At 55.7% G+C, this 23,652-nt stretch overlaps 15 protein-coding genes across 24 annotated transcripts; 8 read left to right on the top strand and 7 right to left on the bottom strand.

Moving 5' to 3' along the window:
- Window positions 1–21: 21 nt before the first annotated feature.
- On the bottom strand, window positions 22–873 carry KVP18_002016 (uncharacterized protein; the record flags this gene model as incomplete). The annotated part of the gene is made up of 1 exon (XM_067952603.1): window positions 22–873. The coding sequence occupies one exon, from the start codon at window positions 871–873 to the stop codon at window positions 22–24; it is 852 nt and encodes a 283-aa protein (XP_067813513.1).
- A 276-nt stretch (window positions 874–1,149) lies between these two features.
- On the top strand, window positions 1,150–2,169 carry KVP18_002021 (uncharacterized protein; the record flags this gene model as incomplete). Its single annotated transcript, XM_067952609.1, has 1 exon — window positions 1,150–2,169. One exon carries the CDS (start codon window positions 1,150–1,152, stop codon window positions 2,167–2,169), a length of 1,020 nt encoding a protein of 339 aa, XP_067813519.1.
- A 69-nt stretch (window positions 2,170–2,238) lies between these two features.
- On the top strand, window positions 2,239–3,207 carry KVP18_002008 (uncharacterized protein; the record flags this gene model as incomplete). The annotated part of the gene is made up of 1 exon (XM_067952589.1): window positions 2,239–3,207. One exon carries the CDS (start codon window positions 2,239–2,241, stop codon window positions 3,205–3,207), a length of 969 nt encoding a protein of 322 aa, XP_067813499.1.
- Window positions 3,208–3,270: 63 nt separating this feature from the next.
- On the bottom strand, window positions 3,271–5,272 carry KVP18_002007 (uncharacterized protein; the record flags this gene model as incomplete). Of its 4 annotated transcripts, XM_067952587.1 has the most annotated exons (4): window positions 3,271–3,438; window positions 3,476–3,776; window positions 3,814–4,140; window positions 4,758–5,272. In XM_067952587.1, 4 exons carry the CDS (start codon window positions 5,270–5,272, stop codon window positions 3,271–3,273), a joined length of 1,311 nt encoding a protein of 436 aa, XP_067813497.1.
- Window positions 5,273–5,723: 451 nt separating this feature from the next.
- On the top strand, window positions 5,724–6,293 carry KVP18_002013 (uncharacterized protein; the record flags this gene model as incomplete). The annotated part of the gene is made up of 1 exon (XM_067952596.1): window positions 5,724–6,293. One exon carries the CDS (start codon window positions 5,724–5,726, stop codon window positions 6,291–6,293), a length of 570 nt encoding a protein of 189 aa, XP_067813506.1.
- Window positions 6,290–7,319, bottom strand: KVP18_002011 (uncharacterized protein; the record flags this gene model as incomplete). Of its 2 annotated transcripts, XM_067952593.1 has the most annotated exons (2): window positions 6,290–6,822; window positions 6,851–7,319. In XM_067952593.1, 2 exons carry the CDS (start codon window positions 7,317–7,319, stop codon window positions 6,290–6,292), a joined length of 1,002 nt encoding a protein of 333 aa, XP_067813503.1. The 2 variants fall into 2 exon arrangements, with proteins under 2 accessions (XP_067813503.1, XP_067813504.1); XM_067952594.1 differs by lacking the exon at window positions 6,290–6,822 and having other exon boundaries at window positions 6,843–7,319.
- A 626-nt stretch (window positions 7,320–7,945) lies between these two features.
- KVP18_002015 (uncharacterized protein) lies at window positions 7,946–11,984 on the top strand (the record flags this gene model as incomplete). Of its 3 annotated transcripts, XM_067952601.1 has the most annotated exons (5): window positions 7,946–7,998; window positions 8,026–8,218; window positions 8,247–8,379; window positions 8,408–8,799; window positions 8,826–11,984. In XM_067952601.1, 5 exons carry the CDS (start codon window positions 7,946–7,948, stop codon window positions 11,982–11,984), a joined length of 3,930 nt encoding a protein of 1,309 aa, XP_067813511.1. The 3 variants fall into 3 exon arrangements, with proteins under 3 accessions (XP_067813511.1, XP_067813510.1, XP_067813512.1); XM_067952600.1 differs by lacking the exons at window positions 7,946–7,998; window positions 8,026–8,218; window positions 8,247–8,379; window positions 8,826–11,984 and having other exon boundaries at window positions 8,398–8,820; XM_067952602.1 differs by lacking the exons at window positions 7,946–7,998; window positions 8,026–8,218; window positions 8,247–8,379; window positions 8,408–8,799 and having other exon boundaries at window positions 8,850–11,984.
- A 54-nt stretch (window positions 11,985–12,038) lies between these two features.
- On the top strand, window positions 12,039–12,869 carry KVP18_002012 (uncharacterized protein; the record flags this gene model as incomplete). Its single annotated transcript, XM_067952595.1, has 1 exon — window positions 12,039–12,869. One exon carries the CDS (start codon window positions 12,039–12,041, stop codon window positions 12,867–12,869), a length of 831 nt encoding a protein of 276 aa, XP_067813505.1.
- Window positions 12,870–12,872: 3 nt separating this feature from the next.
- On the bottom strand, window positions 12,873–14,366 carry KVP18_002018 (uncharacterized protein; the record flags this gene model as incomplete). Its single annotated transcript, XM_067952605.1, has 1 exon — window positions 12,873–14,366. One exon carries the CDS (start codon window positions 14,364–14,366, stop codon window positions 12,873–12,875), a length of 1,494 nt encoding a protein of 497 aa, XP_067813515.1.
- A 135-nt stretch (window positions 14,367–14,501) lies between these two features.
- Window positions 14,502–16,824, bottom strand: KVP18_002014 (uncharacterized protein; the record flags this gene model as incomplete). Of its 3 annotated transcripts, XM_067952598.1 has the most annotated exons (4): window positions 14,650–14,708; window positions 14,732–15,634; window positions 15,663–16,116; window positions 16,144–16,824. In XM_067952598.1, 4 exons carry the CDS (start codon window positions 16,822–16,824, stop codon window positions 14,650–14,652), a joined length of 2,097 nt encoding a protein of 698 aa, XP_067813508.1. The 3 variants fall into 3 exon arrangements, with proteins under 3 accessions (XP_067813507.1, XP_067813508.1, XP_067813509.1); XM_067952597.1 differs by lacking the exons at window positions 15,663–16,116; window positions 16,144–16,824 and having other exon boundaries at window positions 14,502–15,593; XM_067952599.1 differs by lacking the exons at window positions 14,650–14,708; window positions 14,732–15,634; window positions 15,663–16,116 and having other exon boundaries at window positions 16,123–16,824.
- An 882-nt stretch (window positions 16,825–17,706) lies between these two features.
- On the top strand, window positions 17,707–18,501 carry KVP18_002017 (uncharacterized protein; the record flags this gene model as incomplete). The annotated part of the gene is made up of 1 exon (XM_067952604.1): window positions 17,707–18,501. One exon carries the CDS (start codon window positions 17,707–17,709, stop codon window positions 18,499–18,501), a length of 795 nt encoding a protein of 264 aa, XP_067813514.1.
- Window positions 18,502–18,702: 201 nt separating this feature from the next.
- Window positions 18,703–18,999, top strand: KVP18_002010 (uncharacterized protein; the record flags this gene model as incomplete). Its single annotated transcript, XM_067952592.1, has 1 exon — window positions 18,703–18,999. One exon carries the CDS (start codon window positions 18,703–18,705, stop codon window positions 18,997–18,999), a length of 297 nt encoding a protein of 98 aa, XP_067813502.1.
- A 33-nt stretch (window positions 19,000–19,032) lies between these two features.
- Window positions 19,033–19,536, bottom strand: KVP18_002020 (uncharacterized protein; the record flags this gene model as incomplete). Its single annotated transcript, XM_067952608.1, has 1 exon — window positions 19,033–19,536. The coding sequence occupies one exon, from the start codon at window positions 19,534–19,536 to the stop codon at window positions 19,033–19,035; it is 504 nt and encodes a 167-aa protein (XP_067813518.1).
- A 51-nt stretch (window positions 19,537–19,587) lies between these two features.
- On the top strand, window positions 19,588–19,824 carry KVP18_002023 (uncharacterized protein; the record flags this gene model as incomplete). The annotated part of the gene is made up of 1 exon (XM_067952611.1): window positions 19,588–19,824. The coding sequence occupies one exon, from the start codon at window positions 19,588–19,590 to the stop codon at window positions 19,822–19,824; it is 237 nt and encodes a 78-aa protein (XP_067813521.1).
- A 931-nt stretch (window positions 19,825–20,755) lies between these two features.
- On the bottom strand, window positions 20,756–23,507 carry KVP18_002009 (uncharacterized protein; the record flags this gene model as incomplete). Of its 2 annotated transcripts, XM_067952590.1 has the most annotated exons (7): window positions 20,756–21,147; window positions 21,174–22,881; window positions 22,911–22,997; window positions 23,024–23,238; window positions 23,265–23,359; window positions 23,388–23,455; window positions 23,484–23,507. In XM_067952590.1, 7 exons carry the CDS (start codon window positions 23,505–23,507, stop codon window positions 20,756–20,758), a joined length of 2,589 nt encoding a protein of 862 aa, XP_067813500.1. The 2 variants fall into 2 exon arrangements, with proteins under 2 accessions (XP_067813500.1, XP_067813501.1); XM_067952591.1 differs by lacking the exons at window positions 20,756–21,147; window positions 22,911–22,997; window positions 23,024–23,238; ... (1 more) ...; window positions 23,388–23,455; window positions 23,484–23,507 and having other exon boundaries at window positions 21,166–22,887.
- Between the last annotated feature and the right edge of the window lie 145 nt (window positions 23,508–23,652).

Raw genomic sequence — 23,652 nt, 5'->3', positions numbered from 1 at the left:
AGCACGTACTCTAAAACAGCGCTACGCGTCATGCAACAGTTCAGCCTCGAATTTAGCGAGTTCGTCGTCTTCCCCAGCACTCTGGAAGTCATCGAACGGGCTCGGCTCCTCGTCCCGCAAATCAGCAACGAGGACGTCGATGTGCGATGTGGAAGGAGGTGGTGGGGGGGCTGGCATTGGTAGCTGGCCGCTGAGAATCTCCACCTCCAGCTGAGCCACCTCGGCCTCCAGCCTCCACATGTACTGCTTCCAGAAGATCTCTTCTGGCATTTTGCGTGGCACCATATCGAACCTAAGCCGCCGGAGTGCCGGGTCGACTCCTATTAGTTCCTTCGCACACAGCCAATGCCGCTCCTGTAGATGGAACCCCTCGGGAGCGTCCAAAGCAAACAGCAGGTCTGGCGATTTGCTGAGGTCCAAGGCTCGCCGTTCCAGTTCTGCTGCGATGAACGACGGCTCATGTCCACTGATCTTAATGGCTGAGCCGAACAACTCCTGCACGTTGTTCCATGGTAAGTAGGTCGTTTTCTCCTGGCGGGCTGTCTCGTGAAGCACACGCATTCCAGCGGTAGTCAGCTCTGAGGTGGCTTCCGACACCCGAGTCCCGAATTTCTTGATCTCAGGGGCGACCCGCTTCCACTGCTTCTTGAGGTTGTGGACGCCGTTGAAAAACATCTCAGACTTGTCCTCAGTCGCGCCTTCGGTATCGCCAGTTTTCTCTGCGGTGTCTAAACCCAAAAACTGGCGATACTGAGCGTCTTTTTGAATTTCATTCACAGCGGATTGCGCTCGACTGAGAAGCTGCCCGCCCCCCTCAGTGACGCCTCGCGAGAAAGCTGACCACGATTCCGGCCATCCAGACTGAGGGTCCATTATTTTCGATTTCACTTCACAGTAATAGACGAATATGGGTTGGCGGCCTGCGCTGAGTTACTGGTGTCAAACGAACGACTGCTGTGCTTTGGTGTGCGTGGTTCTGGTGGGGAGTCCTCCGAGTTCTGACGCAGACGTACGCATCGCTGATCTTCGCAGCAGGCTTCTACTGTTTTGGACTGTCATCAGTCTGGTTAGTAATCATACTCCTTTTTTTCTTTCTTTTTTAAAAAACTATTCATTTCTGTTTGACCTCTATCCATCTTATTAATCTTCATGATTCCCAGGCCTCACGTCCAGCCAATCATTGCGACTTTTTTTGGGGTTCTGTTTGCGCTAGCGACCTGGTCGCATATCATGTGTATGATCACGAACCCTGGTACGACTCCCAGGCGTCGTGATAAACTGCCAGTCGTCCCCCTCCACGCAGATGCAATGAGAGAGTGCAAGAAGTGCCACGCGGCCAAGCCGCCTAGAGCCCATCACTGCTCCCTATGCAATCATTGCGTCTTCAAGATGGACCACCACTGTCCCTGGATGAACAACTGCATTGGGATGTACAACACGAAACACTTCATGCTGTTTCTGCTGTACGTGTTCCTCATGTGCGCAATGTCCATATCCACTCTCGTGGCCTGGGTGGCTGTGGGGTGTGACGCCCCTGTCAGACCCCCAATGCTCCCTGTCGATCTAACTTTATCACGCGAGCGAGCTGCGAACATCATCAGATTGGACCCACCTCACTTCGGCCCCCGCCTGTTACGTGAACGAAGACGCCGGCCACTCCACAACATCCGCGAGTCCAACGAGATTCTTTGCGACATCCCGCCGGCGGCTTTGATGGGGGGCGTGGCACTGATGATGGAGAGCATGATCTTTGGAATTTTTACGATTGTCATGCTTGTGGACCAGCTGAACGTCGCTTGTGAAGGTATCTCTGGCGTGGAGTCCCTCTCACTTGGCAAACGAATGCCCCATCACGCACTAATCGAAGAGTCGCTGAGGAACCGCACCACGTGGACTGCTCTGAAGGAGGTAATGGGTGGGAGATTTAGCGTGAAGTGGTTCTTGCCCACCCCCGTGGACCCAGAGTATTGCCATGGGGGCCTAACAGAGCTCGACCTGTTCGTTTTGAACGCTGGCACCGACGAGTTTTACGTCGATTTGGAGAACCGCGAGCCGTCTACGAAATCCCGTCGGCGATACGGTCTAGGGCCTGTTAAGGCAGACTTCGAGGTGGAATTATCGAACATCGTACAAGCGGATCGTCGGAAGAAACGAAAGGAAGATGGCTAGCGCTGAGAAAATCGTCATGTATGTATGCCCCACGACACACTCTGAAAAAATGATTTATTCTCAGATTCAATGTCACTTCTGCATATGTCCTCTGTTAGCAAGAGCCTTGGGCTCGTGTCTCGGGTTCGACTTGCCCAGTCGCTGACGCCTGCTCTGCGTTTCAAGTGTGACATGCCGTCTGGTCGTGTGACTCAAGATCTCATTCAGAAAGCCAAGGAGAGGCAGCACCTCGATGGCATTGACAAGAAGCTCAGTCTCCCAAAGATGGTCCAATCCTTCACCCCGATTAAGCCGCAGCACTTCAACTCGAAAGGTTCGGAGGTTCTTGGTGACGTGTACATGTCCCACCCTGCTTGGACCCGCGAGCAGTTGGATGGAGTGGAGATCACTCATCTCGCTGCCACTTCCATGGCTCAGCGACTGTCGTTGGCCAGTGTGCAAACGTTGAGGTTCTTCTACGATCTCTTCACCGGCTACACCCTAGGACGCAAGCATGAGCGCATGATGCTCCGCCGAATCGTAGTGTTGGAAACCGTTGCAGGCATACCCGGCATGGTCGGAGCTGTGGTGAGACACTTTCGATCGTTGCGCACTATGAATCGCGATTACGGTTGGATCCACTCTCTGCTGGAGGAGGCCGAGAATGAACGTATGCACCTGATGATCGCCATGACGCTCCGTAATGCTTCGTTCCCTCTGCGAGCTGTTGTTTTCGCCGCCCAGGTGTTTTTCGTGCCTGTATACGGCATTGCCTACGTTCTTAGCCCCAAATTTTGCCACTCATTCGTGGGCTACCTCGAGGAGGAGGCTGTGAAGACTTATACTAAGGTGGTGGAGCTGATTGACGCTGGGAAGCTCCCAGGCTTCGAGACGTTGGCCCCTCCAGCTGCCAGAGACTATTTCTGCCTGCCGGACAAGGCCACGATGCGTGACGTAATCCTCGCGATTCGCGCGGACGAGGGCCATCATAGGGAGCTCAACCACACGCTGGCCCAGCTGAGCAAGAAGGATGTGAATCCTTTCCCCTGTGGTTTCTAAGTGCAAGTTTGCAAATCACAACACGTTAATAGCGAGAAGGATGTGAATCGTTTCCTCTCTGGTTTACAACACGTTCATAAAGTCCACGCCAGTAACACGCGATTCAACGTGAGCCAGTTGCGACTCGTACTCGGTGTCGTCTGTTTGCAGAGGCAGAGGGTCTGAGAGGAACGTGGCGAAGCTAGACGCGCAGTGCCAATCATGGTGCAACGGGTCGTTGTTGGCAGTAACCTGCGAGTGATGTAAGGCAATAGAGGGTGTCACCTACTCGGCGTACATCCGCAGGCGTCTGCCAAAACCCTGACGTCCTCCACTGTTCCATCTGCTCGCCGCTCTCGGGGCCGTGCACGTCTGTTGGGTCGTGCAACCATCGGTATTGCCAATAAATGCCGCCCTCGGTCAGAGACATTAAGTCAGCGACGGTCATACTGTAGACGTCAGAGCTGGTCATCAGCAGCAGGCGGTGACACAGAGCTGTGGCCTTCTCGAAGAGAGTCAGAGTCTCGGCTGACATCTTCTGGCGAGCTGGTCGCGAGCGTTTTCGATTTCGGAGGTCGAAGGTTATGGGGCTGGAGAGGGTTAAAGGGCTGTGAATCTCCGTCTCACGTAGTACTCCCTTCCTTCAGATTCCGCATGAATGCCGCAGGAGTGGTCGAGTCGTTCGGCAGCAGAGCCACCAACTGCTCTACAGCCTCGGCCAAGCTGAGCTCGGCTCCGTCATCGTCCTCCGCGGCGGACGGGGCCTGTTTGACTGTAGCGATGTCGTTGTCAGCTAAGGACGCCACCCAAGAATCTGTTTCGCGCTCTTTTTTCCGCCATTCAAAGCCACCATCAGCAGTGAAGTGCCCGTCAGCCAGGTCAGATTTCAAATTGAAGGCGTCAAGTTTGTACCTGTAACGACATGCGACATCGCAGTTTTCATGCTGAAGATAACTGCAACAGTAATCACCCAAATGCGTCCTCGTGCTGCGTTACGTCCCCAGGCTCCTCCTCCGTTCTCAGTTCGAGGTCCGCTCTGGAGAACCCTTCTCCGAGTTTCGCCTTCTCGCGGCGCGCTCTTTTTGATTCTTGAACAATGTTCATCAAATAACGTTTTTTTGCAGCATTTGTAGTCTTTGATTCTAAAATGAATGTGAAATTCGTCTTAATAATCCGGACAGTCCGCCAGGCGGCTCTACAATCGATTGGTCCGTAGCTGGACTCAGCGGCTGTCTGGCAAGGGCCAGTCTTGGCGGATTGGGAAGGCCAGCGAAGGTTGGCATTTTCTGTTCCATTGGCACTCTTCTTGTATCTTCTTCATAATCATTCTCTGCGGTGGCAGTGGGAGGCTCATCGAGGGCGGCCCAGTCTGGGGGAGGGTGAGCCTTAGGAAAGCAGCATATGGAGAGCACTCGGAACCGGTAACTCAGAAGGAGGCTGCCGTTGCTGGATGTTGAAACTCCAATCAGGTCTCCGTCAGCAAGGGGATGTTCGACACCGTTTTGGATAGGTCTGAAGTATGTAAGGAAATACTTAGGAAGGCGAAGATTAATATCCAAAACTGAACCTACTTCCCATTAAGGAATGTTCCGTTTGATGAACAATCAGCCACCGAAAACATCGCTTCGCCGACATGAAGTCCGTCAAACTGCCAAAAAATTGAACAGTGCTTCCGACTAAACCAACGTTTCGCCTCCGTCGGCACGCCCTCGAGGTTTTGGTAGTGACGGCCCAATGTGAATTTGTAGGGAATCTGCACGCCACCCCTTCCGTCGGCCATGGCTTCGACAACCGAATACCTAGGCTTGATAGGACCCAGAGCGCGTATTTTATCTAGCGTCGCCTCGCTTTCGCCCTCTGCTTTCGCGCTTGCCAAAATATTCTCCAGGTCCACAATCATTTCGAGCAGGTAGCCCCCTGGAGGTTGCAGAGTGTAAACGAATTGACTCGATTCTGATGGGGCTTCCCAGATGACGTTGGGGCTAGGTTGTATGGTTCCGATAGTTGGCACTTCTCCAAGCGATCTGACCGTCATACAGTCATTCGACATTATTAGGAAATTCTCGTCAGGCAGACGAAGCCCCATAAATCACTGTGTGACACCTCTGCCGACATGCCTACGTGGTACTACCTCGCGGCGTACTGTCTAAAGCCAAGCCAGTAAGCAGTACCTGTGTCGTGAATAATGAGAACTGAAGAAACCTTGACTTGAGTCTTTCTATCCTATGTCTAATCTCCCTACCTACCTACCCGATAGCCGAGCAGCATTGACCCTGCTAATTAGTCTGGTCGTGCTCCAACTCGGAGTTTATGCTCTACCCCTAATAAAGTACTGTCGCAGCCACCCTGGCAAGGCGGCTATTCACGGCCTCCAGGACCGTGCCATCACCGTCCTCTCGATCTCTCCTGTTCTGCTCGGATGTGGTAGTACCTACTTAGGGTACTACCAGGGATCACGAACAATACAATAACGGCTAGAGCTGAGATGCTCTGTTCAGTGAAACCCAGATGCTCTGTGCACCAATATCAGAAATTTCATGGGCGACGTTAGCGTTCAACAGGCAACTCAATGGAAGGATGTCGGGAACGACTGCTTCCAGCACTTGGATTTTGCGGGGGCCATCCTGAATTACGATCACCTGATTGAGAACTTCAACCCGAACACACCTGCGGAGTCAGAGCTCGTGCAGGCCTGCGTGGCTAACCGCATCTTCGCTCTGATGAAGCTCGCGGATGGTCATGGATTAAACGCTCTCGAGGAGCCGATAATGCAACCGCTGAGCAACATGGGTAGGTTTGGGTTTAAGTCTGAGGTGCTCCTCGAAGCGCGTCGATCATGCGAGGAAGCTCTAGCGGTAAACGTCAAAGCTGTGAAGCTGTGGTACCGTCTGGGAAAGATCAACGAAGCCATTGCCTACCGGAATCCAGCCTGCACGGGGTTGCATCAGCTCGAGGTGCTATTTATGTCTCAGCAGTGCTTCGAGGAGGCTCTACGTTTGCACCCTGGACACCACGAAGTGGTGGAGGCTCTCGACGAAGTCAATACTACCCTGACTAAAATATGCTTAGGCCTTGTTTCAGACGAAGCCAATGAACACAACAACTAGTCCCTGTTTTCGTTGTCGTGCATCTGCATGAACTCCATCATAAACTCTGCCAACGCTTCGACGCCCTCCATGGGCATCCCGTTGTAAACGGACGCGCGGACGCCGCCAACAGATCGGTGCCCCTTCAGATTCTCGAACCGCTTCGCGGATATCGCCTGCTGCACAAACATCGTGTCCAACTGAGGCGATTCGCAGGTGAATGACACATTGCACCTAGACCGGGAGCCTTTTGCCACGGAACACTTGTAAAACCCGTGGCTGGAGTCGATGATGTCGTAGAGCATCTGGGACTTCAACGCACTGCGCTCGGACCAGTACGAGAGCCCACCAGTCTTCTTGAGATACTGCAAGACCAGACCAGTGACGTAGATCGACCAGCACGGTGGTGTGTGATAGAGGCTGTCGGTGTCCTTAAACGCCTTCCAATCGAGCACCGCAGGAACGGCTTTGCGCTTGGACTTCTCCACAAGATCATGCCTTGCGATAACAACACCAAGGCCAGCGGGACCCACGTTCTTCTGGACGCCGGCTGCGTGGCGCCTCCCAGGGCTACCCACCAAATATCACTCCATGTTTTCCTACGTTAACGGGTCTCGTACAGAAGTTAGAACTCATATCGGCCACGACATCCACATTGGAGGAGTATACTGGCGCGTCGGAAAACTCCAACCCCGAAATAGTCTCGTTGGCGCAGTAATAAAGGTAGCTTAGGTCTTCCGGCCCCTGCACCGAGGTGGGAAGGGACTTGCACTTTTTGTCGGAGTAAACCTCCACCACCTCAGCGAACTTCGCGGCCTCAGTGGCAGCCTTTCCCGACCATGTGCCTGTCACTACATACCCCGCTTTCATCTGGGGCCCGCTTACCAGGTTAAGTGGCACGGCAGCAAACTGCGCCGTACCACCACCCTGCATAAGCAGGACGTCATAGGTCGATGGTACCTGCAGGAGGTTTCTAAGGTCCTGGATGCATTGGTTGTGAATCTGATCGTAAGTCTTGGACCGATGACTCATCTCCATAACACTCATGCCAGATCTGTCAAACCATCATAGGAAAAAAAAAGATTGCTGACCCTTTGTAATTCAACAGCTCTTGCTGTGCCTCCTGAAGGACTTCGAATGGTAAGGCGCAGGGCCCAGCCGCGAAATTAAACACCCGATGAACGTCTTGCATTGCGAATTTGTGGTCTTTTTCACAAATACTAATATTTATGCTCACATGTCAACGAATGAATTGGGGTTTTACACACACGTTATCCTTTTCATCAGACGCTCTTCACCACCTCAGTCAACCCACTCATAGATGTCAGTTCTCACAAGGTTCATCTTCAGATTTGCGAATCACTTTCTGATGTGTCCGCAATTTTTGTGCAGCAAATTTTGCCGGACTTTTCGCATTCTGGCATGTGGTGCTGTGATGACCGCGCCCCGTCGCCTACGGGCGACGACTACGGCAGTTGGGCCAGCGACTCTCTCCCAAGCCCACCAGACCTCTTTGCGATCTTCTCAGGACAGTCCTCACCCCCAGGTGTCTCAGGCTCGCTAACACGCTCCTCCTCGTCCTCATCGTCTTCACCGATGGCTTTTTCGGAGCCGCTCGACATGCCTCCGGTCATGCGGATCACCAGTGAGGGTTGCAGGTGCGCATTACAGACATGCCTGCATACTTGCGAGTGCTACGAAGGTTTCGGTCGAGGTCCGAGCATGAGTGAGTCCAGGGCTGTCGGAGAATTAGACGAGGAGACTACTGGACCCTGCCCCAGGCCGGAAGGGCGCCTACGAGGTCACTTACCACTCCCCAGATCGACGCAATGCCAAAGATAATTGGTCAACACGAGACGAAAAAAATTGGTAAGCAGCCGAAATTCCCTCAAGTCCTCGAAGGAGTCACTCTTGTAGACTATTCACACGAGCCCCGGTTCTGGGTGGTGAGTGCGGGCGCTGTGAGTGATTCAGCTAGGTCTGCTGTACCTGCGGGTGATCAGCATTACAGACCTTCGCTCTGTCCGTAGGCGGTCGCGTCTGGACAAAGTCTCCAAAGTGTGTTGTAAGTTCGCCCGCTGCGATTTGTCAATGATACGCGTCAAAGGTGAGCTACGAGGTGAATATGTCACCAGAGCACTTCCTGGATCCTTTCGTCACGGTGGACGTATTCGCTGATAGTCGGCGAATGTGGCGGCTCACCGTCACTCCCAACAAGAGGAACACCAACAACCCCGTATTCAACCACGATTGCTCTACGATCATCGACTTTGAGGTCCCTGACCTGCCTGGAGTTTTGGAGGAAGCCACATGGCGGAGCGTGGGCCAAGGGCATCGTCCTGAACGGCTCAACCCGAACGCCGTGGACCTCCCAGGCGGCCCTACCATCATTCTGGGCGTCTGGGATCGGCACTACCGGCGTAGTGCCAAGGGATCGCGTCCACTGGGGTATGTCCGGCTCAGCATTAAGGACGTCCTAGGGGCGTCGTTCAAATCCGAGGTGATTCGGCGCCAGGTGATCCATCACGTGAGCTGCAAAAGTTCATGACACAGGCCACTCAGACGGCCGTGGGCGTCATGAAGCTGGCGTTCAAATTCGTGCCGTTTTCGGGATCCATCCCTCGCCGACTGCATAATGAGGTTAACCTCGGCCAGGGCGACTGGGTTGCGAGCCCGAGTGACCTCGAAACACACGATGCCGGTTCGGAGCTTTTTTTCGTTCCCGACAGTCCAGTGTTGCCCACTGGTTACTTCCCACCTCGGGAGGCCAATGGCATGCGACTTTACCACGACGCAGATCGGCGTGTTGGAGACTCGACACACAGCGGAAGCAGCTACTGGGAGGACCTCTACGACGTTTTGAATGACGCGAAGTACTTCATTCTTATAGCCGGCTGGTCGATCAACATTCACGTTCGCCTGGGTCGGCGGAACCGGTCTCCACACGTCCATGCGCCCGCTGGAAGACCTACAACTTCTAACGTGGCGCAGGGCTGCGACTGCGGCAGGTCCAAGCGCCAGCGGAAGGACACGGCTGACCTTTGCGAGGCCTACTGGGACCAGGTTGAACTACTGGGGGAGCTCCTCAAGAGGAAGGCGGCGGAAGGCGTTACTGTGGTGCTTCTGATCTGGAACGACCCCTCCTCAACGAAGATGCGGAAGGAGGGACTTATGGGGACTGCAGACGAGGAGACCCGTCGCTTCTTTCGAAACACGGGTGTCAAATGCAAGCTGCTCTATCGGTACACCACCAAGTCTGGTTTCCGAGGGTCGCTATCCAATATATTTGCCAAGGTGACGTACACTCACCACCAGAAGATAGTATGCGTAGATGCGGAAATCCACGGGCTGCCGGGACCAGTAGCGCCTATGGCCGATGAAGTCCCCAAGATCGCGAGCTACAAACGTCGGAAATCGATCTCATACAACGTGAAGCAGTTTCTGCGAGGCATTAAGAAGCTAGCCGTCTTCTCCGAGGAGGAGGCCCTGGTCTCCGGATCTGCCGGCAACGAAGACTTGCGCTGCGAAAAAGCCGTTCCCCAGCACGGCGTGGGTCCTGGACTGTCGCTGACTACTCTGGAGGAGACCTCGCTTTCGCCGGCCTCCTTGAGCGTCCCTGAGCGGCGTTGGAAGACGAGTGGCAGGCTCGACTCCGACGTCGCTATGCCTCGTCTCTCGTCGCTGAGCGCGATTCACGAGTCTCGGCACGACTCTACCTCTGATAGTGCGGCCACGGCGCCCCCAACGCGGCTGCATAGGAAGTTGGCAAGGGCCATCGATGCGTTTCGGGAACGGAACCACTACAGTCATGTGTCGTTGGACAGCGCTCCTAGGGGTCTAGCATGCTTCCTGGGCGGAATTGACTTGACGGTGGGTCGGTATGACACCCCCGACCATGAACTCTTTGGGCATTTCTGGTCGCATAAACGCACGTTCTACAACATGTGCACAGCGACCAGCAGACGACTAGGCCCCAGACAACCATGGCATGACATACATTGCCAGATTGGCGGACAGGCCGCTTTTGATGTGCTGCAGAACGTCCTCGAACGCGTGGAGAAGCAGTCTCCTAGCTTGAACTACCATACCACAGGCCTCATCCGCCACCTCCTGATCGAGGGGGCTTTAGTCATGCCCAAGGCAGACTTCGACTTGTACAGAACGAAACGGAACCGCTTCGTGGGCTGGGCGGCCAAGATTGGAGGACGGCGAAACGTCAGCAAAGAGCCTGTACTGTCTCTTGATACAGCCAGGACGAAAACCGCCCACTTGCGCCGCCCATGGCAGAAGCACGGCATTCCTAGGCTGCTTCCGGAGGAGATGGATGACCCGTCGCAGGTGACTTCTCTGGAAGCGCGTGCCCTCGACACTCTGTCACCTGTCGATGACGTAGCGCCGGCTCACTCGCTGGACCTGCAGGAATCGACGGAGACGTTGCAGGAGGACGACCGGTGGCACATGCAAGTTTTCCGCTCCATAGATGCAGCCAGCGCAACATTCGTCAACGAGGACTTTCTGAGCTCGTTCTCGAATCTACGGGGGGCGGTGCAACGAGATATCCACTGGGACTACATCTACCAGATAGGGCGCGCTAAGCGCTTCATCTACATCGAGAACCAATACTTCATCGGCAGCTCGCAGTGGTGGGGAGACACTGCTCTCCGGCGAGTGAGGTGCCGAAATAGCGTCCCGTGGACAATTGCTTCCAAGATCGTGGAAAAGATCAGACAACGTATGGAGTTCACTGTGTACGTGGTGCTTCCGCTGCATTCAGAAGGGCATCCTGACGATAGCACGATTCAGGAAATTCTTTTCTGGCAGCGGATGACGGTCGCAATGATATACCAACGGATCGCCAGCGCTCTTGACGCGCAGTATCTTGACCCCCATGAGCCACGGCCGCTGCCTACGGACTATTTCCAGCTGTTTTTCCTCGGAACCAAGGAACCTCTGTCCACGGGAGGCCCCCAAGTTGTGCCCCGCAACACCCCTCTCCAGAGCAGGTTCCGCCGTCACATCATTTACTGTCACTCGAAGCTGATGATTGTGGACGATGAATACCTGCTGCTGGGTTCGGCCAATATAAATGAGCGATCCTTGAACGGACACCGGGACTCCGAGATCGCTGTGGGCGCCTGGCAGGAGAGTCATCGCTGCGAGTTGGTGAGTCGGCTGCCTGGGGGCTGGCCACGCCCGGAAGACCGCCGAGCGTCGCAGGTGGTGGGTCTGGAGGATGTCCCCGTCCACAAGAAGAAGGGTGTCATTCGAGATCGGCTGCAGGCGATGAAGAAACGTATCAAGCGCGAGCGCTGGCACCCAGCCAGTACGTTGAGTAGCCTCCCAGGTGTTGGGTCCACAGAGCGCGACACCAGCGTGCTGCGGGGGTTCAACGTCGTTCTCCCTAAGGGCGAGGTGTCGGCCTTCCGCGTAGCGCTGTTCGAGGAGCACTTCGGAGCATACCACCCCGAGTTCGACGACCCGGGAGCGTCGCTCTGCAGCGATCTCACACGACGACTTGCGGAAGCTAACTGGGAGGCTTACATCGACACCTCCGAACCTGATTTCCTGCCGTATGGACACGCTATGCTATACCCCTATGACATTCATTCCGACGGATTCCTCACATCGAAATCGCAAACGCTGCCTGATGCGCAGAGATCTGTGCTGGGGGCCAAGACAACACTTCCGTACTCTGAAGAAATCACGACCTAGGCGTCGTCAATGTAAACTCGCACTAAGCAGCATTTATCCCTGTTTAAGCATTGAATGATCACAGTCTCTCCTAGTAAGCTGTTCAACCTCCTGCAGTTCCCGCCACAGCACCCCGTGGTCGTGGACTTAAGAAGCCCCACCGACTTTCAGAAGTGCCACTTAAGACACGCAGTCTGTCTGCGGAACTTGCATACCCCAGATGCCACAGTGCGCTCCAGCGTGGTGGTGCTCTCCACGGACCCGTCGCCGTCCGATCTCGACTCTATCGCCAGGCTGTACCCTGCCAGTCAAAGGCCAATCGGTCGCCTGAGCGTGCCTCCAGAGCAATTCATGGCGTTATACCCGTTCTTACATGTATCCAGCGACATGGACCATGAAAACACCAAGGCCAATCAAGCCGCGATGAAATATCCAGTGGAGGCGATTGGGGGAGCCTTGTGGGTCGGAGACCTTATCGACGGGTCCAACATGAATTTGCTCGCGCGACTAAGGATTACGGCTGTTCTTGATTGTTCTCCGAAGGGGATTCCGAACGTCGAGCACGACTTGGCTCTCCTCTCAGGGACGCCGGTAGTGTGCATGCACCTGCCGCCTTCCAACTACCCCGCCGCTGCCAAGGCGAGTGAGTGGGTCTTAGACCCCGACACAATGTGTAAGGCGGTAGACTTCGTTCTCGCTGCGACAGAATCTGGCAAAAGGTGCGTAGTCGTGGACTTCGACGGCTCGTCATTGGCGCCGGCTGTGGCAGCAGGGGTCAAGCGGGTAATGTCCAAAAAGACTGTGCCCTGGTGTGTGGCATGGGCTCGTTCTCGGTCAGGTAAATTCGAAATGTCATCGGCACAGATCACGAATCTAGTGGCGTTTGGCGAATTGATAAAAACATAACGACTACGAGGAAACGACGGTGCGCGAGCGCATCAAAACACGCTTGGCCTCGGTTACTTTCGCCAGGAAGCGGCTCTTAGAGCTCATGAGCTGGTCCAGTTCTTCAAATGTCATCTCCAACAGCATTCCTGTGATCTTGCCGCATAGTTCGGGCTCCAGTTTGGAGACCACAGAGTACATGGCCTCACCGATGATCTGCTTATGTTCACATGCGGGTGTTCGAGACAGCTGCAGGCGTACTTGCTGCACGTCCACAGCAGGTGCATCGTACTGCACATGGGGAGCCACAGCCGGCTGCGCGGGCATGTGGGGATACTGCATAGGCCACATATAGCCTGCAGGTACGACGCCCGTGACGGGCATAGGCGCCCCGTAGCCGGGGGCAGGGCGGAAACGAGTACGAAGACGAGCGAGTCGCTGGTCCTTGCGCTCGGCGAGGGTCACGTAGAGAGGTCTGTCGTTGATGATAGCCTTGTTCATGTGGGCGGCGGCCTCCTGGGCGTGCCGCGGCTCTCGGAAGCACACGAAGCCGAAGCAGCGGCTCTGCTCTCCGTTCATCATTACCTTTGCGGACTCGACGTCGCCAAACGGCTCGAACATCGCTCGAAGCTCACTGTCGAAGACCTCGGAACTCAAGTTCTTGACGTACAGATTGCTGCCTTCGGCGGTCTGGCCCTTCTTGAACTCCTCCCGCAGAGCGCGCTGACGCTCGGCCTTGTTTTGCATGGGCTGCACGTACATAACCATTTCATCCTGCTCCTGGCCGTGGAGAGCAGCGATTGCTGCCTTAGCTTGCGAGTTCTCAGCGAAGTTGACAAAGGCGAATCTCAGTCCGTTGTGGGTCTCCTTAAGCGCCAGAGAGGTGACTTCGCCGAATTCGCCGAAGACCTTCTGGAATTGAGAGAGCTCCCAGTTCGGGGGAAAGTCCTTTACGTAAAGATTCGTGAACTTCGCGTCCCTAAGAGAGATCCTTTCTTGCTTCGATTTGAAGTGGGCGACGTTGATGATTTGGCCATCCAGTGACTGCCCGTCCAATTCAGCGATCGCGGTATCCGCAGCCTCGGCAGCGTTGAACTGGACGAAGCCGAAGCCGCGAGAAGCGCCCTTGCGGTCCTTAGCCACCTTGCAACTCAGGATGGTGCCAAACCTCTTGAAGGCCTCGTGCAGCTGCTTGTGGTCGATGTCCGCGCTGAGTCCCTTGATGAACAGATTGTTCTCAGCCGAACGGCGGTGGGTGGGGTCTCTCTGGCACCACATCAACCTGCAGGAAACGCCGTTGAACTCGGTGTAGTTGAGCGCGGTGAGGGCCTTCTCCGCGTCCTCCACGTTATTGAAGTTGATGTAGGCGTGGCCAAGGGACTCCCGAGAGCGAGCGTCACGACAGACTCGCACGCTGGCTACACATGACACACCGTTGAAGACCTCGTACAGATCCCTCTCCTCCACGTTCTTGGGGATATCGGTTGCGAAGAGCGAGGCTGAGTGCGCAGCGGACATGTGAATGGTGGTATTTTTCCGTGGGGTCGCTCATACTGAAGAAACCAGCATAATAGATAGGAGACGGCACCGACACCACAGTAATCATCTCGTTGAAACACAACAATAGACCTGCGCATTCCTTTTGTGGGTTTACTACTCGGTTCTTGACCTATTGATCCTCATGAGACTCGACCCGCGGTGGGGCGGGGTAAGTCGTTGCGGTGACATCTGCAACCGTGCCTTGTTTATCTTCGGCGAACGAGGCTGGACCGCTCTGCGACCTGGACTTTGCCTCTGAGGGCTAATACGCAGTCGGCGCGTCGGAGTCAGACTCAAGCGTAACCGTTCTAGAGTACCTCCCTGAGAAAACTCATGCGGCTCACAGTCGCTGCCAACTCCTGTTACCGTGCGGAGCGCACTCCCAAAAGACAGCCTATCGCTCGTGGGGTGGCCTTGTACCTCCGATATGGACGCCTGCATCAGTCTTTCCTCAGGACACAGGCCTGTGCATTCGTGAGGGAGAAGCAGCGTTACCTGTGCCTCACACCGCTGGTTCTGCCAAGCGGTGCGCAGTCGTTTTTCGGAGATGCCTCGGAGGTCCAGACAACTGAGAAGTCTGCGCGGCAGCTGGAGGAACTCCACCAGCTTTCCTAGAAGGCGCTCTACATCGTAGTGAGGACCGAAAAGAGACCCTTGCGACTCGTGTCCAAGTACGCTGTCTGGCACGAGGAACCAGACGACCTGCTGGTACCGCGAGATAGGAACGTCCACAGGTAGCTTTATAGGCTTTCGCATGGCTTTTGCTTTGGCCTTCTGCGCCAGCCGGGCCTTTCTCCTTCTGAATCGGCTGTAGACTGCCTCCAGAGAGCTGATCAACGCCAGCGTCGCAGGCCCGTAGACCACCGCCGTCGCTGCAGTGGCAAGCGTGTCCACGACCACCGCCTCCGTTTCCAACACGAGAAGCAGGCCCGGCAGCAACTTGGGTCGGTCCACCGACACCTCCTTGAACGGCGCCGTGAACCTCGCTTCCAGCAGTCCTCTCCGCGCTGGGAGAGACACGCGAGCCGGGGAGGTTGGGTTGTGTGTCGCCGCTGGAGCTGACGATCTGCGCGCGTGACTTGCGGACCTGTAGTGCAGCCAGTGACGGAAGAGGGGGTTCATGTCGGGTGGCAATGCCCGACCTGTCACGCCTGACGCGTGCAGCCAAAACGGAGTGCGGAGTTTGTCAATGGTTTGCGGCTTCATGGATATTCCAGTGGTCTCTTGTGATGAAAAGACCACCACGTCTGCATGGACAGCTCACAGCACCCTCACCAGTGACTGCAGGTTCCTGCATCAGAGCCTGCGCATCGCACCAGTCAAGGCATACGTGGCTGCTCAGGTGGCTCTCTCCAACCAGCAGCACGAGGTTCTTACCTAAAGAGCGCAGAGCGCTCTGTTTTTCCACTGGCAAGCTGCTTCGTAAATCAGTGGCCGCCCTTCGTCGTCGCCGGCCTTCCAGCACTTTGATGGGTCCTGTGCCCCCTCCGAACCTGGACCGCACCGCCAACCGGCCGGCTAAAGTTGCAGCCGGCGACCCGGCTCGCTCGGGGTCCTCGGTTCCCCAACCAGGCAGAAACTGCTCCAGCGCGTTGACCTCCTCCTGTTGGAAGAATTCGATGTCCACGTTGATGCACTCCGCTAGTGTGGTCACGCAGTGAAGAAGATCTGCCAACGTAGAGGGCTGGATTCGAAAGGGTCCCAGAGTGAATTTCGCTGAGAAGCTGCTCTAGGTTCAGCCCCCAAAGGTGCCCACCAGTTTGCAAGGGATCTGCTGCAGAAGCAGTCCGGGTATGGGAGCCGTGGAGACCACCGACAGCACCTCGCTGTTCACCAGCGGGGTGGCAGTCGACGCCGAACTGAGCACCGCCTCCAGGAACCCGCGCACGTGTTCTGCGCCCTGGATGACTGCCCAGTTACGAAGGGAGTTCACTGCGCGTCCAGCGTCCCGGTCCGTGTCTTTCACGTCTTGAATGGAGTCGCAGCACAGAGTCTCCAGGCGGGTAACAGCTCCCAACCGCTCCAGCAGGTGCTTGGGTGCGTGACTGATCAGTACTTCCCCTTTGGAAATGGTAATTGTCTCCTGTTCCCACACCACGGTGGCTTGGTGTTTGAACGCGTGAGGTCCACCACGCGTGGCACGCAGACCCGACAGCTTCAGGAAGAACCTGCAGACGCTGACTAGAACGTCGCTACTGTTCTTTAGACGTTGTTTGGATATTTTGTTGGAGGTAAAATCCCCTGCGACGTACACCTCCCGAGCCTTCTTAAGACGCCGGGTGGCGTCACGCTGCTCCAGGCTTAGATTCTCCTCAGAGATGCTGTTGTCGCAGAGAAGACTAGCGAGAGGTTCGAGAACACTCACAGTGACATTAACCTCTTTGGCATGGAAGACTGACTTGCTGTACCTGAGGAACTCCGTTAGCGGCAGCGTCATTGAATATCCAAGGAAAATGTGAACCAATGTGCCAAATGACAGTGCATCCCGAACCCAACGACTAACGTCGCAAAATAGTGACTTAAAATGACTGGGCCTCACCAGGTGCTATTTCTACTTGCCTTTTGCGCCATGTACCTGTTTTGGTTGAGGCCTCAGCTGGGCGGGGGATCCGTGGTCGAGGCCAAAATGGTCGCAAACATATTTCAGACGCAACGCAACGCTTCAGCAACCACGTCCTTGACCAGACCAGACGATTTATTGTTCGACACATCCCCCTCTCTGACTGGACGAGCCGCAGCTACTTCTACCGAGTCAACTGTGTCAACGTTCACGACCTCGTCAACCGCCTCAACCAGCTCTACAGCCGCAGACTCCACAACCACGACTGAGTCTACACCTCGAGAAGTCCTAAAAACGTCTACGTCGATATCCAGCACTTCCAGCAGTCCATCGGCTACGTCGACATCCGGCACTTCCAGAGCTCCATCGTCTACGTCGACGATATCCAGCGCTTCCAGCAGTCCATCGGCTACGTCAACATCCAGCGCTTCCAGCAGTCCATCGGCTAAACCGACATCCAGCGCTTCCAGCAGTCCGTCGGCTACGTCGACATCCAGCGCTTCCAGCAGTCCATCGGCTACGTCGACATCCAGCGCTTCCAGCAGTCCATCGGCTACGTCGACATCCGGTTACACGGGCACGAAGAACGCTTTCTGGGTGAACCCAGCGTTCTGGCGAACAGAGCCTCGCAACTTTAGCGTGCCCACTGCACGCCCGGCGGTCAGTCCACCTCCACCGCTATCATTCCTCGTTGAGGAGGCTCAAGTTTGCAAGACGGAGCACGTGCATCGTGCTTCTGACGGAAGTCCCCTGGTCGCCATGTTCATCATCACCGCCGCTTCTGACAAAGCAACTCGGGAGGACGTGAGGGGTCACTGGAATGCGTATGCCGTGCAGAACGGCCTCACGGTCGGGTACTCATTCGTACTCGGCCGGCCGAGCAAGCAGGATCTCCCTGGCGTGCTGGCGGAAGCGAAGGCCCACAAGGACCTGGTTGTGCTGGACTCCGAAGACACGTATCGACGACTGGCATGGAAAACGCTGGGACTGTTTCAGTACGCGGACAAGTACTGCGGCCATGTCAAGGCGGTGGTGAAGGTCGACTCCGATGTGGTGCTTCACATACCGAATATGGTCGCCGGGTTGAAGGCAGCTGATCGTATGGGAAAATTGAGCGAACCAGGTATCATCGGTAATATATTTTGGCGTGGCGGACTGCTGCGAAACCCAAAACACAAGAACCACGAATCCCCCTCGAACTGGCCAAATTCCCTGGGGACAATGTATCCGGCATACGCTTCCGGCCCCTCGTACATCGTAACAATGGCCGCCGTGAAGGAGTTCGTGCACAAGAAAACGGGTTTCAATGTGCTGAGCAATGAGGACGTCAACACGGGAATTCTCGCTATGCAGCGGAAAACCCCCATGTATAAGTGGAACCAACTGTACTTCTTCACTCCCGCAGTTGCCAAGAGAAAATTTGGCACCCTTACAGACGCGGAGTGCGGCATACCAGTTGTGGGCGTCCATCATTTGGGCCTACGTTCGTCCATGCGCCACGCCCTGATGGAGCGGTGGGGTCAATGCAAGGTGGACCCCTCCAAACTGTTGTGAGCTTTAGGATATTTCTAAAATGCAACAAGAGCCAGCCCGCGACATTATGACGTCTCCTCTAGCTCCAGGAGCGCCCTCTCGGATCGGACCTGACGGGAAGCACGTCGATTGGTGCAGGTGCTGCAAGTGCGACCCGAAGAAGAAGTGTAGCTCGTGGATGCTGCCTTAATCCGGAGTTGCTGTGCAAAATTCAACATTCGTATGACCCTGCCCGTGCATGACGTTTCTTTGTCGTCGACTGGGCTGCGCCTCAAGCGAGAGGGCCACCTTAAGCCCCCCACGCGAATTGAGCCGAAAAGGCCTAACCGCGCGTTGACTCGTCCATCAGAGCAAATACTCACCTGGTACGCGCAATTAGCCTCTAGGACGGAAGTTGACGATATCACCATAAGCCGACTGCCGTCTTTACTGGTTGAGTGCGGCTTGGAGAGCAAGGACGCGCGCAAGGTGACCATCCAGACTCAGACGGCCTGTCTCACGTTCGAACGGAAGCTGTGAATTTTCGAGTTGTTCGTGGCAGTCGTTTTTCCGTCATAAAAACCGCCAAAGTGCGAGCGCCACTCCGACAATCACCACTGATGCAACAGCAAACCCCCATATGAGAATGGACAGGTTCCAGGTACTCACCTTCTGGGCGGCAGCGTTTTCATGTAGCGTTTTAGGCTTTTGAGGGACATGACTCCAAATGTCACTCCAGAACGTGTCCTCAGAAGATCCTTCCTTGATAGGAGTCGCTACACTTGGTTGAGCCGAGGAAAACTCTGAGTCGTCAGTACTCTGGGGAGGCTGGGTAGTAGTGTTCGAATCCAGGGAGCCGCCAGTGCCCTGGGGAGGCTGGGTAGTAGTGTTCGAATCCACAGAACCGCCATTGCCCTGGGGGGGCTGGGTAGTAGTGTTCGAATCCAGGGAGCCGCCATTGCCCTGGGGAGGCTGGGTAGTAGTGTTCGAATCCAGTGAACCGCCAGTGCCCCCCAATAACTCAACACGAAGCCCACCAACGGCCACGAACACCCATCCAAATAGGAACACCATCATTGCGAACGGAGAGCGCACCTAGGAATAATCGAAGGCCAACAATTATGCAATATGGCGAAGAAGCGTTTTTGCAAGGCTAAGCGGGATGCCCGACTTGCTTACTACCAACAAAAAGAAGCAGACCGACAAGCCGATCTTGAGAAGAAAAGGGAAAAGCGAACTCGGAAAAGGGATAAGGAGGAGGTGACTGCCCCAGTCGAGCGACAGAGAGTGAAGCGCAAAATTGACAAGAAAGAGAAGAAACGTGTCAAGCGGCTGCGGAAGGCGGAAGAGATCACCCACTTGTAGTGTTTTAATCTCCTGGCTGCCCAGATGGCAAGCTCATTCACGAACGGCTCTTCGAGCTCACGAACGGCTCTTCGAGCGCTGTTTATACCTTGTCGCACACAACTTGTAAACCAGCACCTCACGTAGCAGGCGGGAGCGCTGGACTGCGAACTACAGCTGCTGTGCACCAGCAAAATATAACTTCTCATATTTTATGAGGTGCACTGGTCAGATAGCGGGTGATTTCCTATCCACAATGTTGTGTGTGATCGGATTCATCCAACCCCAGGCGTATTTCGGATTCCATGTCCAACTTCTTACCTACTCCCGATCCCCCTGGACCCCAGAATACCTGCTGCCGGATTTCACCTAGAAGGACGCTCCGACCCGAAACACTCTTGGTGGAACGCTGAAGACGAAACAAAGGAATCTCCCAGCAGGCGGCCAGCGCTGTCGCATTGAACGCACGCTACTCTGAGAATGAAGACTCGAATTTTCCCTACCGGCGAACTTCTTGCCGAGCGATGGCTCCGTTATGAAATAAAGGTATACCTCCGAAATGCTGCGGTTTCTTTTCCTATTGGCGCTGACATCTATAACCTGCGTCAGCTTACCGACCACTAGCTTACCGACCACTAGCTTACCGACCACTAGCTTACCGACCACTGGATTCCCAACTGCCGCATGCACCAGCACTTCCACCTTCGCCTCCGGCGGGGGGAAATACGTGAAGTCTCCTCAGCAGTGGGCTGCTGGAGGGGTCATCGTCGCAGCTTCTGTTGGCGGAGCCTGTTGGGTGCTGCGTCGGGGTGTCAAGAAACGGCGGGCGTCCGCTCAAAACGCCTCCAGCGGAACCGCGTCCAATAGAAGTACGCCCAAGGAGAGCGTGTCCAGCACTTCCAGCTCAAGCACATGAGAGTCCGATTCTAGCGTATAACGTTGAGCGCACGCACTACTGATTCTTACACTCGTCCGCGTCGTCGGCAGCGCGAGGGCCACGCCTCCGCTTTACGGGTGGTTTTGATGTCGTCGGGGCGTTCTCTTTCAGCAGGACGGGTGTTACGGCGCATGAGGGCGACGAGCTCTCGACAACTGGAGTTGATTGGATAGGGCTGCATGGGGCTAACGAGCTCTCGACAACTGGAGTTGATTGGACAGGGTCGCAATCACTGGGTTCAGATCCGACTTTGGAGTCCGTTCCAGAGGCAGAGTCAGCTCTTTTGGAGACATTTTCCGATCCCAGCACTTCAGTTTTCTCTGCTTCCCAGATTTTCAGTTTTAGTGCCGCGTGAGATGCCTTCAGCTCACGAAGTTCCTCGAGCAGCCTTTGCTTATCCGACAGAGCTGGTTAAACACCACCCATCACTCACCCTCACAGAATGCCCAGTCCTTCTGCAGCAGCTGCTTGCGGACTACTCCGAGGTCGTTGTCGGCGGCAGCCCCGCCAGACTCAGCACACTCGCGCAAGTTCGCACACAACTCTCGAAGGGCCACGACCTCTTCGTTGGCAGTGTGGCCTGCGGCGGCCTGCGCTAAGTCTACCAGGCCGCGCAGCTCGGCAGAGGCGTTGGCCAGTTCCCCACTGAGGGCGAGGCGCCTCGCCTCGGTATGAGCCAGCTGTGCCTGCAGTCGACGGCGTTGCTCCGCGTTCTTGTCGAGTTCGCAACGAGCAGCGGCCAGGTATGTCTCCGAGGCTTCGAGCCGGCCCTCTAGGTCTAGAATCCGCATTTGGCTCGACCGCCGTGCCTCTGCACTCTGATCCGCCAATCGCTTCTCGGCGTCTGCCAACCGGTCGCGGAGGTCGTCGCAGGCACGACGGAGTCGTTGTACGTCTGCGTCCGAGACGTGAGTCGACTCGGTGTGCTGCCGAGTCCAATCGGCCTGTTGCTGTGCCCAGAGAGACCTCTCAGTCTCCCTCCGCTCTTCCATATCCTGCACCTGGGAGGTGAGCTCCTCGACACGAGTCTCCAAAACGTGAGCCGCCCCTTCAGCTTCGGACCTGACCTCCTCTAGTTCCGCCAAACACCGTTCATACCGCGCCTTCTCCTGCACCAGTGACTCACAAAGGGCCGCATTCCGGTCTGTTAGCTTGGCGAGCAGGGTGTGCTTATCGGCGTCAGCTCCGGTCACACGGGCCAGTGCCTCCTCTATCTGGCTGCTTGTTGACTTAGCGCAAGCCAGTTCTTCAGAGCGGATTCTGAGCTCGGCTTGGGCGTCTTGTAGACTTACTTCCAACAGCTTGCTGCGACTTGCGAGTTCCTCTCCGACCCTGACCAACAAGGATAGTTCCATGAGCTTCGCTTCTTTTTCCGCGGCCGTTGACTGAAGCTGCACAACCAGAGTCCCAAGACGTTCGACCTCCATGGACATTTCCATGCTGTTGCCTACCTGGACATCTTTTCGTGGAGAGGTTGACGCGACTTGCAACGACGTAAGACTCCTTTTCAAGCCGAGAATCGTGTCCAGTCTGCTCGCGCTGGCTTCTCTCTCCGACGCCAACTCCGTTGTCAACGAGAAGCAATGCGTCTCTAGTCTCTCAATCTCCATTTTGGCCGCTTTGAGTTCATGGCCTGCCGTTTGCAGCTGCTGCGCAAGCGCAGTCGTTACCTCCAGCTCCTTAGTGAGACTCGCGTTCCTGAGGGACATATGTCGTAGTTCAGTCTCGAGGGCCACCTTGGCCGAGCGCGCATGGCGTAGTCTGTCGACCTCTTCCTCCAGTTCGGCCAGCTTAACACGGCTCTCCTCACGGTCGACGCCCTGCCGCTCCGCCGCCTCCAACGCAGCAGCGCGACTTGTTTGCCCGGTGACAAGCAGCAGGGCCTCCTCCAGAGATTTGGAGTCCTGTCGCGCCTTATTGGCCTCACCTGCCAGCTTCGTCACCTTTTCTGTCGCGATTCTCAGCTCCCTGCATGCCTCGGCCTCCTCGTTGCTCTGGCGATTATAGTGAACTGTCAGCGTCACCAGCCTCTCTTCCTGTGAGGCGCATTGAGCCTCTAGCAGCGACACCTCCTCCACCCGTACTCTCTGCAGCTCATCATGCGCTCGCTTCAAGTCGTTCAGCTGGGACCACACTGCCAACTGCATCAAGACCGACCACTAGCGCCCACATTTTCCTCCTGTAGATTCGCACGTTGCTTTTTCCGACGGGTGTCGTCTGAAGTTGAGTACGCAAGCGAGAGGCGTCTCGCTACGGACTGTGGAAGACTGCTCCACGCCTCACTTTTTCCGTATCCGGAAGCCTGAGCCACCTTCCAACCAGAGCTCGCATCTCCGCTTCCAGTGGCTCGAACCAGACCTCGTTCTCTAGCTGCGCGAAACCCTCTGGGTCGTTCGCGGCCCAGCAGGCCACCAGCCACACCGCCACATCTGCTGCCGCCTCCAGCGAGTGATCCTTCAGTGAGGCAGCAATGGAGTCGCGAACCCGGTCAGCGATGTCTGTGCAAGATTACCCACATCCACACCTTCGGGCATGACGGCGCACATCATAGCCCCAATTGCGCCTGCGACGTCCAGATCGCTCCCCTGAGTGAATGCCGACACGAATCGCGAGGGCAGCCTGCGTTGCACCTCAACATGTTAGTTACAAATGTGCTGCCAGTGCATCAATCGTGGTAGGATTCGTCACGCCTGTGCACTCTGCAACACGGCGGAGCTGGGTAAATGGGTGCTGTGCTGGTCACAATTGTATCTGCGCACTCTAACATTGGACACTAATTATAGCATACTGTTATCGGGTGAGGGGCGAGTCATGCAGCGGCATAAAATTACACAATTGCAAGTCAAGATGGCATCTGCTCAGACCAATTCCGGACCGTTCATAGGTTCGAGGATCTCGCTGATCTCTGTGGC

The sequence above is a fragment of a genome (genome assembly GCF_019968955.1).
Source record: "MAG: Porospora cf. gigantea A chromosome Unknown PgA_NODE_118_length_37138_cov_328.23, whole genome shotgun sequence".
Classification (NCBI taxonomy): Eukaryota; Apicomplexa; class Conoidasida; order Eugregarinorida; family Porosporidae; genus Porospora; species Porospora cf. gigantea A.
Note: the sequence above shows the minus strand (reverse complement) of the source record. Positions and strands in the feature narration are given on the sequence as shown.